Genomic DNA, 15,328 nt, shown 5'->3' with positions numbered 1-15,328 from the left:
AATATAATCCCAATTCACTGAGGCAAAAATGTTAAATGTCAGATAACACGAATAGAAAAAACAAACATGAACATGTTTTAATAAAATAAAAAAACAATATATAATTATACATCTAAGCAATCGGAGAACGATGGTAACGTTTTAGACATAATAATATCCACTCAGTGGTTCTCTAAGCATTACATGCCCAGCCTAGTATATTACAAAGAATAGCCTAAGATGAGAACACGTAAAACGAAGTTGATTATTTTTGTGTTTCATTTATACTTTACATGGTGATTATAATGTGTCTTTGCTGGCGTCCACGTTCAGCTTGGCTGTTTGTTGGTTAGAGCTCTCGCGAGATTAAAAAGAGATTAAAGTTTTGAATGTTGCAGTGCATTGATCACGTGATCGGTAATCCGTGTACAGAGGAGAGGGCACATACAGTTGATAGTTTCTGGTTACACAATATATGATAGAATATGGATCACTATCGTATTATTATCATTGTATTCCTGGCAACTACGGCGATAAATGATGTGCATGGATTTGGTACTGGTGCGCCAACATCGGCGTGTACGTCGATGATGCCCGGACACATCCGTACGGTCCCACACTTGTACTCAACCCGGGTACATGCTTTACATGTTTCGTCGACCACGTATCAATATGGTACCCCGATAACAGGTGAGCATATGTGAATGAAAAATGATTAATATTCAACAAAACTGATGTGATTTTAATACGAGATCTTTCTATAGATGCTATTTTTGTCTAATCTATAACAATTTTTGGAATGTTGAGCATGATAAAATTGCGTTAATACATTTCGACATAATTAAACAGCTTTAAAGCGCGGTCGTCACGCAGCGCGTTTTCGAATTTCATGTAAATAAACAATGCATTTTAAACGCGTTGTATACGTCACTATGAGTCCCATATCGAACAGGACGCGGCGTCACGACCGCCGCCTTTTAAATTATCAACATATAAGCAGAAATGTGTCAAAAAATATAAATTGTTGATTTTCGTCAAACAATATGTTAACCAAGCGACCATCTTGAATTGTGACATCAACTTTCCTAGATGTGCTAGAACACAATCGTATGTGAACCAAGTTTGGACATAATTGGAATGTGTCACGGTGAACTTGAGAAATGTGAAAAAGACGAAAAATTTCCGATTTGAGATATACGCCAAAGTGTAGGAAAAGCCGAAAACTGACGATTTTTGTCAAACAAAGTTGCTGTTGGTCAGCAATATTAAATCATAGTATATTAGTGAAAAAATATATCGCCTCTGTATCGAATCAGAATAAACTTGTAATTGTACTGTCATGAATTTGTTTTTGCGTATCTGTTAATCGACTTAATTAGCTTGAGTACGAGTGAATTGCTGTGTTATGTCTGTCACCGTTTAGGCCACGTGAAGTTTTGAACGGAACTCGACTCAGTGATTTGGAACTAATTACGAGATAACCGTAGCTATTCGGACTATTAATTCTGACAGTTGGTATTCGTAGTTATAAATGTAGTGAACGATTAATCAAAAGATATGACGTATTCAGTACTTAGTGTGATTGGCTTTATGATTGAAGGTTACGCCCTAGAGTCTTTTTACTGTTTTGTAATTGGTTAGAGTTTTGAAAATGAATAAAGAGAGTTTGAGTTGGTCTTGGGGAGTACTCCACAAAAGACGCAGTCGAGAGTCCAGTCCTGGAGAAACTTGGGGCGAGCCTTGACGCAGTCTAAAAGAGTCTTGGGTCAGCCTTATGATAGTCTTGGGGACTTTTCCCCAGGGCGGTGTGTCATATAGAGTACTCGACTGATCGACTAAGACGAGAGTTGAAACGTATTTCGTTGTGTGTGTCTTATTTAACTGTAAAGCTTAAGTGACTTTCCTGATCCCGTACCTCAAGGGGACGAGATATAGAGACAAGACGAGATTCCCCCCTGACACGTGTGGAGAACCCAGAGAGAAGAATTTCCCCCTGATAGTACTCCCAAGAAGTGTGCCTCGGTATGTCAACATGTGTTACTCATATTCTAAACTTGAACTGAATTGGCCAGCACAACTTGGAGATAATGCATTACGCATATAAGACGTAGGTTGTGTTTTTTTTTGGGGGGGGTGAAATGAATTGTACTCTCGTGCTGTAATACGTGACCCACGATATTAGAATTATTATGCGCGTATTGTAACTGTCAGTTGGCGGAACATGAAAATTACGTAACTTAATAAATCCAATATCATCACAATTTTTGGATATTCTATTCATCACGTGTATTCGTTTCGCAGTTATTTCGTCATCAGAATCTAACATCACCACCGGAAATAAACCAGAAAAAAGCTTTAAACGTTTCATTCACATCACCGTCCCTCGAGGGACGGTGTTCACACGCAGAAATGCCGTTCCTTGAATACAGCAATATTCTCAGTTTCCTGGCTGCGATAAACAAAAAACAAAAAAAAACAAAACAAAAAAACAAAAAAAAACAACATTGTTGGAGTTGCGACCAGTATAGTCAAAGGAGTATAATTTTGGCGAATTACATACAAGATACTATATTTAGATTTGGAGAGAATAAATTACAAATACCGATGAAACTGTCAACTGGACCAGATAACAGATATCATCATACGTGTATATGTATTATCCGCAGATGTCCCGTGGTGTTTCACGTGGGCCATAATTGAAATCGTTAAAAATGAGCATTTTAATTTAAAATTTTAGTATTTAAATTCAGCATATGAACATTTAAATTTAAAATATGAGAAACAGATGTTAAAATATGAGCAGTTAAAGCGGGGGAGTCGTCATCTGCGCATGCGGCAAACGGCCATAGCATGTCGTTGTTTACAAACAAGCGTCTACCCATGAGGCTTTGCGTTTTAGCACGCGTTCTAATCGTCGCTTGGGACTCAATTCCCGCGCGTGCACATGTGACGACCCCCCACCCCCACCCGCTTTAAATTTAAAGTATGAGAAATGGGTGTTAAACATATGAGCAATTAAGATAAAAATAAAAGAATAGAACGTTGAACATTTATTACCGCCAGGTTTATTCTTTTTTTGAAAACTGCAAGTTTGAACATAGCGAATCTGCACATAGCGCTTCTGTGCATAATATGCAAATGCCTCATGAACCGCCACCGCCATGTTGAATCATATTATATGGCGTATTACAATGCGTGAGCAATGGGGCATGGGTCGTTGTGTTGTCACCGGAAGCGCTGTCCCAGCACAAACCTGTGTCATATGACAGTAAGCAAATAACACCGAACGCCTTACTAGCCGATTTTGGCTAAAATTCCGCTCCGCCGCGCGGCCTCTTTACAACAGTATTTATACGCGGAACTTGATATTGCTTTTTCAATTTGGGTTGCCTTTTAATCACATATTTTAGTGAAATATTGTTTATAGAGTGAAATAATATTGTCATACATAATTCAATCTTTGAAACAACAGAAACTAACACATAATAACGATAATCAAATTTGTGTTTGAAGTTCCAAAGTAGTTGCGTTATTTCCGGTTTCAACTAGTTCGAAAATAGAACGTCCTTGAGCGCAATAAAATCACGCGTAGAACCACAGGGAGCCCAGAAAAGTTGAGCAAGGCTAACCTAGTCGTGACCTCGATGTGGTTCGTAACCAGTCTTGCGATTGGTTGTTGACAAATGCTGAACAGGCCACGCCTCCAACTGTGCCATGCGTTCGGGCAAACCGTTAGGAATTCCTAAATGGAGTAAATTTGTGTAGTTTTCTTGATTTATTCTGCAGATATCGGTAAAATGTAGGTAGGGCTTTGGCGAAATTTGAAGAAGCAACTAATATTCTACAACCTGGTATTTTTTTTATATTTTATTTTTCATTCTTTTCGTCTGTTTTTTCGAGTTTAAAAAATGTGAGCTGGCTGGAGCCTTCATCCCTTGTCTATTTCTTACACTAGATACCAGCCGAAATCGGATGAAATGACGATATAGTTATCCGTAACAACCATTACACAATTATCTGAAACTGAAATGTCTTTAAAAAAAAACCACTAGCAAAGACGGAAAAATTGTAAACGCGTAGGTACCGAGAAATCATCCACCAAACGCCGCCATTTTTAATTTAATTTATTCAATCGTTTGGTATTAGGGCAAAGTAGCCGATTTCATCCATAATTGGACTCCGAACTGTGAGTGCTGGATATATGTGTTAATCGATCATCGTCGTTGGTACCTGGGCATGCTATTTCATTAAAAAACTACCGAACGCGTCCTCGTACTCACAGCACTGTGCGCAGGTCTACGGCTATACGATTCTACCTTCGAAGTTTCTCCACAGAAATTACTGCCCCTGTATGCCCGAGAGGAATAACTTTCCAGTCGGCTGGTAAAAACGTACATGCCCGGTGCAGTGGTTGGCCTGGTAAAATGTTGTTCATGGTATGCTTTAATTAACGGAACACTGTGGTCGTTTTCTTCTATTGAATACAGTGATTTGGTAAGCTAAGAATGGGAAGTACTTTAGTGCATGGCTATTCATTATCTTGTAGGTCCCGGGGAGATTTTCGGCCATTCTATAAAAACATATTTTTTTTCTTTACAAAAGGCGCCCTCAGCGTCGTTCATTTGGGGTTCATTTTATAACTGGCAGCAAAGCACTCCCACCCAAGATTCAAACACTGTAGTTAATCTGATAAATTAAATGTTGTGATTGTTGAGCAGTTGGGATAATTTTCATAAAATAAAATTCTATCACATGTATCAGAATGTTGATTTTACACTGTCATCTAGTACTAAAATGTCCCACTTTTTAGAACAAGGATTTTAACCCCCAAAGAGCCCTTGGAAACAACACAACAATCCAACTCCGGACTCACTCTAAAAGACTGTCTAACTTTTATATTAGTGTCATAATTACAGACATGTAATAACGATGACCATAGACACTGTCACGTGCGTTATTTTGATATTTGAGATGTATATATTTATTATAAAACCTGCATGCAATTCGCATCAGTTAATTGATGGATTCGACGGTGACTACCCTCTATTTCACATACAACTGTGGTTCATTCGTTGCACCGATGTGCGAAATAACCTCATAAAATGAGTACTTGGCAATAACATGTAACCATGATGGCTATGATAGCCATGGTCGTCATATTCAATAAGGGGTGAATTATGAGCGACTGTGCAAATTATTTTTTCCTTCACTTAGTGTTGTGCTACTTTTTTGATTTCATGATGAATTTGCTGTATTCACTATAATTGATTTTTTTTCTTTAAAGATTTAGGCGTGCTTTTTTTTTTATGATCATGATAATGATCCCTGCATGATATTATTCCATCATCTTTCTTGTGCAAATTAATGTTATCCAATTCTACCATCGCCCACCCTGTTTCTAATGGCCGCTGTAACGAAAACCAGTTGCTTGTATCACTAGTGAGCAACAAATCAGAAGCTACACCCTTCATGGAAGGCCGAGTGTTGCAATATTCATTAAAAATATTTTCATTCATATTTATAAATTACATATTTATATTCATAAAACCTCCATTTGTATTCATAAAACCTCAATTTATATTCATTATAATCTCCATTTTATTTGTAAACTCTCCATTCCGTCGAATTCGTACTATAAATTTGCATTTGGTTTTGTGAAAATTGTGTTCACGATCAATCTATTTGAATTTGTATGAAAAAGGTGATAAGTGAGATCAAAGAGCGTTATTTTGGTAGAAATATATATTTGTATTTGTAAAACAAAGACCAAAAACTAGCAGTAAATGGTACTTTGCGATGGTTGTCGAGAGTCCCCTGAACAGTGTAACAAGATTAGCCCTACGTGTGTAACATATATAAATTTGGTTGTTCGGGATTACTTCAAAGTTGAGTTTGTGTTCCACAGCAGCGCGCACAGAGCCCATAGAAATGCATGTACAGTGGTGCGCGTCGTAGCAACGTGGAACGTCTTGTGACGTAGCTCCGCCCCCGAGGATAGCATCATGATGTGTACAATGTATATGCGATAAAAGAGCGCAGAGGGCGCTCTTCGCCATTTACTGAGATTCGAAATTTAGATTGTAACATCAGCATGGCGGCAAGTGCTAACTCGCATTGGGTGCTTTGCCAAGACAAAGGAGGAGACCCTGAAAATGAGCTCTTGGGTTACATCGATCTATCCTGGTTTCACAATCACCATTCGTCACGTGTACACGTGTTTGTGAAATATACGGCAGCAACCAACTATCTGGGCGGGGGGGGGGGTACATAGAACTTGCCTAATGGTGAGTGCCCCTGAAATGGATCTCGTTTTGGGGATTTTAGGTATAAGTATCGGTAATATTATTCCGCTTTGGTGTACTTGTTCAACCCCCAGTTTCTGATAGCGGACCCTAAGGAGATCAAAGAGAAAGCGAACTGTTGTTTCTCATTTAACAACCTAAATAACCTGAACATTGTGTTAAATAATATGCTCTTGTAACAGAGGTGTTTCTGTGGTCAAAATACATATTTTAGTAGATCAATATACAATGCAATAGTTGGCTTATATGTGCTTCTATTGGAGATGCTCTTCTAATAGAGCAAACACGGTAACTGTTTTATTTGGAATAAACAGTGATGACAGAAATGGTACTTTGATATACATATGGGTATAGATTTTGCCAATATCCAGGTATAAAAATGGTAACACTTTTGAGCACTCAGGGGCACCTCCCTACCCAGCTATATATCAACCCCCGAGGGCCAACTATGCGAAGATGCATCATAGCACCGTGTATTACAGTAATTTCGTGAGCTATAATGCATCGTATTGTCAGAAATTGGTAACGTGAGTAACGGTAGGTGGGTGGCATTGCTGAACTTTATTCAGAAAATGAAGAACGCATGGCATAGAATACACACTTTCACTCTGGGAGTCGACCCAAAATAACCAAGTCCCGGGCACAGGCGCTCGGAACGTTTCCTGGATAATAAAAAATGACCTAAAGTGGGATCGGCATAGTTATAGTCAGTCGCCGGTAAATTCCCCTACTACTCATATAATAACACAAGGTAGGAAAGCGTTGACACCATGGCATCGAAACTTCCCGAAAATAACACGATTTTCCAAATTATATTTCGATCCGCTTCACAAAACTCAAGCATGATATCGGTAGAAACTATCGATCGACTTACATTACCTTTATTCGAACTAAAACGGGTTAAATCCTGTGAAAATCGAAACACCAGAGCAATATGAATCAACCCGTCTACGCGGATATTTTGAAGCAGAGGCTCGTGCATGCGCAGCTCCAAACATGCGCAGTTCCATATACATATACGCGTGTACTGCGCCGTCTCACAATTTGAATATCTAGGCCCAGTACATATTCACAGATGATACCGATGTACCTGTTTTTAAAGTTGTATCAAAATTTAGAAATTATTTCTTTAATAGAATAAAATATGGAAAAAAGGGTGAAGAAAAATGTACAAGTATGGCTTTATAAAATATAATTGATTGTGAATAGAAGATGAAATAAAAAAAATAAGTGTACTGTACTGCTTATTATTGTTTTGAATCTTGAATTTGTAGAAATTGGCCTTTGTAATGTTTTTTCTCACAAAATTTATCTTCAGCAGAAAATATAAAAGTTAATGCCTGTATAACTTTATTTTTTGTTCACAGTAGGCTAACTTCCTGAAATTATTTTCTGCAAATGTTAGTATGTATTGCCTTTGTGATATTCACTTCTACATGCTGCATTATTGACGATTCATGGATATTTCTTTTGTAATTTTTATAATTAGTTTATAATTTTCCAAATGAACCAGTGTTCTCAAGAAATGTATTATGTAATATGTTATAAGCAAACATTTTATATTGAAGCGTGCTTGTTTAATTTTATTTTGATTTTTGATTTTATATTATAATAAGTTACTTGTATTTCCAATTTCCAATTTTTTTTTTTTTTTTTATTTTGTCTCATCAGAGTAAAACTGAAACACAAATAAAGATTATGAACACTGATGAACAAATGCAATGTGTTTGATATTATTGATGACATGCTTACCAAGTTGCTGCGAATGAATTTGTATCAGACATCTTTATTTCTCGGCATCAACAGGTACATCGGTATCATCTGTGAATATGTACTGGGCCTAGATATTCAAATTGTGAGACGGCGCAGTACGCGCGTATATGTATATGGAACTGCGCATGTTTGAAGCTGCGCATGCACGAGCCTCTGCTTCAAAATATCCGCGTAGACGGGTTGATTCATATTGCTCTGGTGTTTCGATTTTCACAGGATTTAACCCGTTTTAGTTCGAATAAAGGTAATGTAAGTCGATCGATAGTTTCAACCGATATCATGCTTGAGTTTTGTGAAGCGGATCGAAATATAATTTGGAAAATCGTGTTATTTTCGGGAAGTTTCGATGCCATGGTGTCAACGCTTTCCTACCTTGTGTTATTATATGAGTAGTAGGGAAATTTACCGGCGACTGACTATAACTATGCCGATCCCACTTTAGGTCATTTTTTATTATCCAGGAAACGTTCCGAGCGCCTGTGGTCCCGGGAACACGAAAAAATGCGTATCCAAGCCAAGTACGAGAGTTGTCTGTTTCAGTATTCAAGGACAATTTATTATATAAACTAAATCACGTGACACAAAACGCCTGACCTGATCTGACACTATTTAGACATCTACCCAAGTGGATCGTAAAAATAAAATAATATGTTGAATCTAACACCTTCACCGGTCTCGAATGGCCAGGCCAAGAAAAGTGACACAGTGTCAGCTCTGTGATTCAGTCCAGCTTCGTAACAGTATCAAGTACCGTGTATTAAATATGAGTGTATTCAAAGGGCATTACAGGAAATAAAACTGCAATACATGCACGACAAGATATAATGCAACACGATAGCGGGATATAGGGGAAGGAAGCATTGCACAATAGCCATTATAACATAGAAATCCATGTTAAACTGACACACACAACATTATACGACTCATTATATGATACTGATTATTATTCAAATCATGAAGCTGTCAAGGCACCATAAATAGTCTTATTCCGTGTGTTACAGTGACGTGTTTTGAGGAACTTGTCCTACTATTTTTCAAAAATCGTTATTTGTAGAACAATTCCATAAAACCCAGATTTTGAAATAACTGAGTTCAACAATTAGTACTCTATCATTCACAATGTATAATTTGTGTTCAGTTTGATCAGCCTAAGTTACCAGCCTACATACGCGTGTGTTTACTTCGTGTCAATAACGAAGAGCGCCATCTGCGTTCAATTGTCGCATATGCAGACGATTCTACGAACAGAAATGGAGGTTGACAAATGTAAATGAAGGTTTTACAAATCCAAATATATATTTCTACTAAATTTCTATAATTTCTTTACAAATAAAAATAGATGTAAATTTGTATTACGAATAATATGTAGCTGTCCACAAAGACAACAATACTGAACAGAAGAACACATAGCCATTTTTTTCGCTATGAAGTAAAATACCTATTTGCATATCTGTGCAGAATTGCGCCATCAGCCTGCTATGTCTAAATCTGCTATGTTCAAATTTGTTATGGTCAAATCTGTTCAAACCATGGCAATATTTTGACGGTTTAACGTTCAAACCTCGTATTTTAAATTTACTGTCTCCTATCTGAAACTTAAATACTCTAATTTTTACTTGAAATGCTCATATTTTAAACTTAAATGTTTCATATTTTTAATATAAAGGCTCATAATTTAAAGTAAAATGCGTATATTTTAACATCCGTTTTTCATATTTTTAATTTAACTGCTCATATTTTTAATTTTAATTGTCATAGTTCTAAATATGGTTCTGATGACACACTATGGATCTCGATTCGGAGTGCCCATATCACGCGTTACTGCAGTTCTCCAGTCACGTGATTTGCGTTATTTTTCCCTCTGTGTCCGGCTCTAATTTTACAATTGTGGTGAAAAGAGAACAGCTGGGCAGTGTAAATAAACGTAATTCATTCAGGACGAAACATATTAAAATATTATTCCCCAATTATGTGTAAGTATTTCAGACGTGATTGTTTGAGTGTGAGTTTATTCGCCTGGCACCCGTGACCGTGTATTGACGTACATCAAAAAAGAAACAATATCAACAGTGCCCAATGACGATTTATTAAAAGCATGAAAAAGATTGGAGTCGTCAGCCAAAAGTTTGAAGTTAAAGGATGTGGATAAAGCTTGGAATATCATCCAAATTAGAATGGAAAAAATAGTTTCGCGAAAGGTGGGGATTTCGCGTTAACACCTCCATTTCGTTTTTTTTATTATTTAATTTTAAATTTAAGAAGAAATAAATCGCCCAGTCTATGCCAGTCCACATCTAAATAAATACAGGAAAATATATTTAGAGTAGTTCATAACAAAATAAAAGTCGGACAATGTCATAACGAAAATAACTCAACAATTATATATTATTTTATTGAAGAATTTAATTGCAATATAAACTTATTTGATATACAATACAATAGTTTCAGCAGGCTGAACATTTTCTACACGAATACGAATTGATTAAGACAATTTCGTCATTGTCAGCCTAAATATGCTAATTATGTATGGGCTATTCCAACTTGTTCAATGTCAACAACATTTTTACATTAGAGGACATCATAGAAAACCTGAAAATACTATACTTGCCGGAATGGTGGGGCACAGTCCTAGTACAGTAACCCTGTGCTCCCCATTGGCAATATGTGGATGTGTGTGTTAACCTAGTATTGATCTATCTGACAAATCAGAATCGTGCCTAGTCAGACTGCAGAGTCGGAATATTCTTGGTTTTATCTGAAACAATAAATACTCCTGTTACAGAGGACCCCATAGATTTTGCTGTCACGCTAAAAAAAATTTAGTAAAAGTTAATTCCCGCCTTCCACCCGGGAACAATGCACGACGATTTACGTACCTTTCTCACACATTCACTTTTATTTCTCAGTTACCGTGACTGGCACGTACTTCAGGGGACTGCTTGTGGAAGCTAGGCGAGTGGGTGGAAACACGCCTCTTGGTTGGTTCTCATTTCCGGCATTAGGCAAGTTTCACTTACTCAGCTGCAGCTCCAGAAATGATGCTATCACGCACTCCAATGAAATGATCAAATTTCAAGAAAACTTCATTTGGCATCCTCCATATATGGGTGTTGGTGACGTAGAATTTGTGTGAGTATTATTTTACCGTACCATAATCGCTCACCACGTATTTAAAACACGGTTCTTGTGTTGTAGCGCAATTTGATGAGAATTTTATTTCAAAGATTGGTCATTGGTATACAAGTACATATATGAAGGTAACATTAGGATAATGGTTTACAATTTCGAGAGAGACGCTAATATTATCCAGATTTAATATGCGTGGGTCGAGGCTGGGTTAATATGTACTCCAATTATGAGAAATGCATTAGGAACTACATTAAAATGGTTCTATGTGTAATACATATCAATTCTGATACCCCGTCACTTTTCCGGATTCGTTAGTCGGTTGGTACATTAATTTTCTCGTTACAGTGCCACGATTGCTCAAAGTCGCGAAGTTTACTGGATCGGAATAAAATCAGCCATAATAAGCGAGAAAATTGAGACAACCATTACAGCGTTAACGACCATAGGCAGGACTACCTATGCTGGGACGACGTTACCTGGTAGAACCACCAATGCCGGGATGACTTCCCCTAGTAAAGGTGATTATACATCACTGCGGTAGTGTTCTCATGTGGTAGTGATCGCATAGTTTCCTAAAACTGCATTTTATATTCATTTATATCATCATATTTTTATTTTGAACAGATTGTGGATGTTCGGTGACCTTGTCTATATACCTCATGCTGCTTGCGTCGATGGTCCATATCATCGTATGAGCGTACGTCCATGGTAATGCTATACAAATAGAGAGATTAAAGTGAGACTTTCAACTCTGTAAAATATCCACTGACCAAGCATCGTTTCAAATTTTCCTTTTTTAATTTGTCTTGTAGTATCAGCAAGATATAACATAGGATCAACGTTAATAAAACAAATGGAATAGCCGGGGTCAATTCCATATATAATATATTAGTATTGTCTGTTTGATCCGGAGTGAGAGAAATGTTGTTTAATGTCATCAACTTAAGGTATAGATGTACAAATGCTATACACAATTAAGATAAAATGTATTTTGTATTATTTGAGGTATTGTATTACTTGAGGTATAAATCATGATATATAAAGATCTGTTTCATTATTGTTGGTTGACATGTAGCGTTTGTAGATAAGAAAATTGAGGCTATATGTCATGCACTGAGCCACCATTCCCTGTTCTCTAGTTCCAGCGTCGCTCAGTGACAACCACGATATTTGTAGATTCTGTAAACGGTGGTTTATTATGAAAACGTGTTTTTAAGGTAGCAGGATAGTTTTTTGCATGAAAAATGTAAACACCTATAATCGGAATAAATTTTACAAGAAACCATACAATCTATATTTTTAGAAAGCTCTTGACTTGTATTTTCCTACTATTAATATTTTGTGAACATTGTGTTTGTTTTAGCGTCACATGATTCTGAAAATCAGCGGGGCTGATAATTTAACTAACGTGAATAAAATTTTAATTGTCATCTCTACAGTCATTCATGCGATCAAAAACTTTACACTGTTTTGAAGCAAAGGTCATAAAGTTTAAATCCGTATTTCTATTTTTTGTATTAAGTTTTTTTTTTCTTTCCGAAAATCTCAAATTTCAAGCACGTTTTTTGGTGTTAAAGTTAGAGTATACCGGTGGTTTGCACGAGGTTTGTGAAAAAACGCAATAGAATTTTGCAAATACGGATATGAAGCCAACATATCCATGAGTAAGAAAAGTTAAACGGCGACATCGTAGCGCTATTCACTGAAACGCCATTTAAAATTAGGTCAACGGTAATTGCCAAAAACCGAACACCGAGAAATCGGCACTTTTATGATTTCAAACTTCAATCAACGTTAACTCCCGTTTTAGGAACAAAATTTACATGGGCTAATTGTAAATGAAATGCTTTGAAAGTTGTTTTCGGGAAAAATCATGAATCGACATTTATATCTGTGAAAAACTTTGTTTTTTGGCCGTTTTCTTTCACGCTATGGAGTTTTGTGACGGTCTGTGCTGATAACGAACGGTGACGTCATTCATTAAAGCTTGGATTATGCAAAGTGGGCGGTTCTGTTTGCGAGTAACAAACAATACAGACACTGCACTTGGCAGTTGAAGTGTTTGCAAATATAGTGTATTTATTTTTGGGCCGTTGTGTTTGTAAACTTATTAGTTCAAGCATGATGCCACGAGTTTCGAAGTCTCCTGGAGGCAGCTCGTACATACTGGCGAAAGGGTGTACCCGTTACTGGTTGAGGTAACCCTAATAGCTTGACAGTTTCACCAGAGCGCGCCGTCCCTTTCCAGTCGCTCGCATTCCAATGGCAGCCTTTCTATTTATTTCGAAAACTGACCCCTTCTTTCGGGATGACGGGAAGCTAGGCTGGCTCAGTTGCGATCGAATACAATCTCCTTGCGTGCAAAGAAATTCAAACTAACTGCCTAGACAGTGACGCCTGCGCTCCACTATTGAGATATTGCCTACTTTGCAAAATTGACAAATCTCTTTAATTTTCTAAGGCGCCATTCAACAGTGACATGTCAACGAGTCGAATCTCGCCGTCTTCAAACGATCGGTCGTGACATTCACTCTCACTTTCTTCTTCTACGTCGGAAGGTAACAATATTTTCCTGCGAGATACAGACATCTCTCGAACGTTTTGAACAGGACTCTCAGTGTCCCGGTAAAACTTTCTTCGCCCACTTCATGGCTGACACTGGTTTCGACGGGGAAATCCGTTCTGTACGAACCCAGCATCGTCTCTTTCAACATCTTTTTTGACAGGAGTGATCATTCTTTTGACGTTTTTCTTCTTTCTTCCTCGTTTTCTTTTTCTTGGAAATTTTCGCGTGCTTACTATCTCGTCCATAATTAGTGAATGACAACTAAACTAAAGAATTACTGACAACCCTCTCCTTTGCATATTTTGCACATTAATGAAGGAAGCTGCCCTGTTTTCTATTTGGTGTGAATAGAATAATTGTAAAATGTGACCCAGTGATGCATGCCGACATGTAGCATTTCCTGTGCTATTAAAAATCAAATCCCGCAAAACAGTTTTACCGTCGCAGTAACCTCCGGTCTTATACTTGTAGATGAATCTCTTCAAAATTTAATTCTAACCGGACTCACTTATCTATAAAAACTACCTAGATTTTAGATGATACTTTTATTTTTTTTACCGAAGTCGTACTGTTACGAACGGGAATACGAGATAGTCTCCCGCGAACCTGGCCGCCAATATCTCGCACTCCAGAACGCAACACTAAAGGTCAAACAAAGGCACACAGTCAGGATATGTCCAATAATACTAATTTAATAATACAATAAGCATAAACCAGTAACAGGAGTGATATAAATCACAAACCAGTCAACAATATACATCACAATAAATATAACATTAATGATAATAGCCCAGCTCGGAATTGTCTACCCTATCTAAGTACAGAACTCGTACTGCGTAGCTTCAGCGATAGTACAGTTAATCACAGCAACGTCGACGGCGATATCAGTTCTACAGCTCCAAACTACGAGGTCTCGGGGAATGCAAATTACACGACACTGACCGTAATGTTACGCGACTTCCATACCGTCCGTGTAGAGAAAAGACCAATATCAGCAAACCACGCGTTCTGGCGAAACACAGGTCTTTGAATAAAGTTGGTTCTACAGCGCAGAACCACAGCAGGCTGTTTTACATCTATCAGTCCCACATGCCGAATTGGTCAGGCATTATCTTGAGACATACGTTGGCGTTGGCTGCCACGTTGACACTGCACCGGAGCTGAGCTGAACTGCACTGGTCGGGAGCTGGGTGACAACTGCCTGAACTCGTGTTCACGTTCGTCTTACACAAGCACGAACAAAAGAATATTAATTAGCAATGACAATACATGCTGTCTATTCTAATTCCGCAGCTGGACAAGCCTCACTAGCTAACTGGGCATTATCAAAATACATTTGTTTTACAGCAAAAATAGAATATCATAACAGTACGAAAAAGTCAACCCTTGCCTTGCGTGAAACACTGGCCCACTATCCGATGTCAAAACGTCGGCTCGGGGGGGGGGGGCACGCTACTATTTCGTTGCCGTGCATTTTGTTCGCATGAGCACATTAGATAAAACAACCAAGTATTTATCAGACAGATTTATTACATGTAACATAATTTACGAATTTAGAAAAACCTAAGCATGCAAGTAT

At 37.6% G+C, this 15,328-nt stretch overlaps 1 protein-coding gene across 2 annotated transcripts; it reads left to right on the top strand.

The window, feature by feature from the left end:
* The first annotated feature begins 413 nt into the window (after positions 1 to 413).
* On the top strand, positions 414 to 12,477 carry LOC144341902 (putative defense protein 3). Of its 2 annotated transcripts, none has more exons than XM_085498504.1 (4): positions 414 to 669; positions 10,961 to 11,183; positions 11,529 to 11,701; positions 11,808 to 12,477. In XM_085498504.1, the coding sequence occupies exons 1-4, from the start codon at positions 465 to 467 to the stop codon at positions 11,876 to 11,878; spliced, it is 672 nt and encodes a 223-aa protein (XP_085354630.1). In that variant the 5' UTR covers positions 414 to 464; the 3' UTR covers positions 11,879 to 12,477. The 2 variants fall into 2 exon arrangements, with proteins under 2 accessions (XP_085354630.1, XP_085354631.1); XM_085498505.1 differs by lacking the exon at positions 414 to 669 and adding an exon at positions 8,124 to 8,298.
* Positions 12,478 to 15,328: the final 2,851 nt, after the last annotated feature.

Source organism: Saccoglossus kowalevskii, chromosome 4 (genome assembly GCF_978046115.1).
Source record: "Saccoglossus kowalevskii chromosome 4, keSacKowa6.1, whole genome shotgun sequence".
NCBI lineage: Eukaryota > Metazoa > Hemichordata > Enteropneusta > Harrimaniidae > Saccoglossus > Saccoglossus kowalevskii.
This window is presented reverse-complemented; position numbering and strand designations above follow the sequence as displayed.

Bases quoted from the DNA above. Each gene is read 5' to 3' on its own strand.
- LOC144341902 (XM_085498504.1), top strand. From the start codon at position 465: ATGGATCACTATCGTATTATTATCATTGTATTCCTGGCAACTACGGCG. The intron at 670-10,960 runs GTGAGCATATGT...TTTATTTCTCAG, and splicing joins ATATGGTACCCCGATAACAG to TTACCGTGACTGGCACGTAC. The intron at 11,702-11,807 runs GTGATTATACAT...TATTTTGAACAG, and splicing joins GATGACTTCCCCTAGTAAAG to ATTGTGGATGTTCGGTGACC.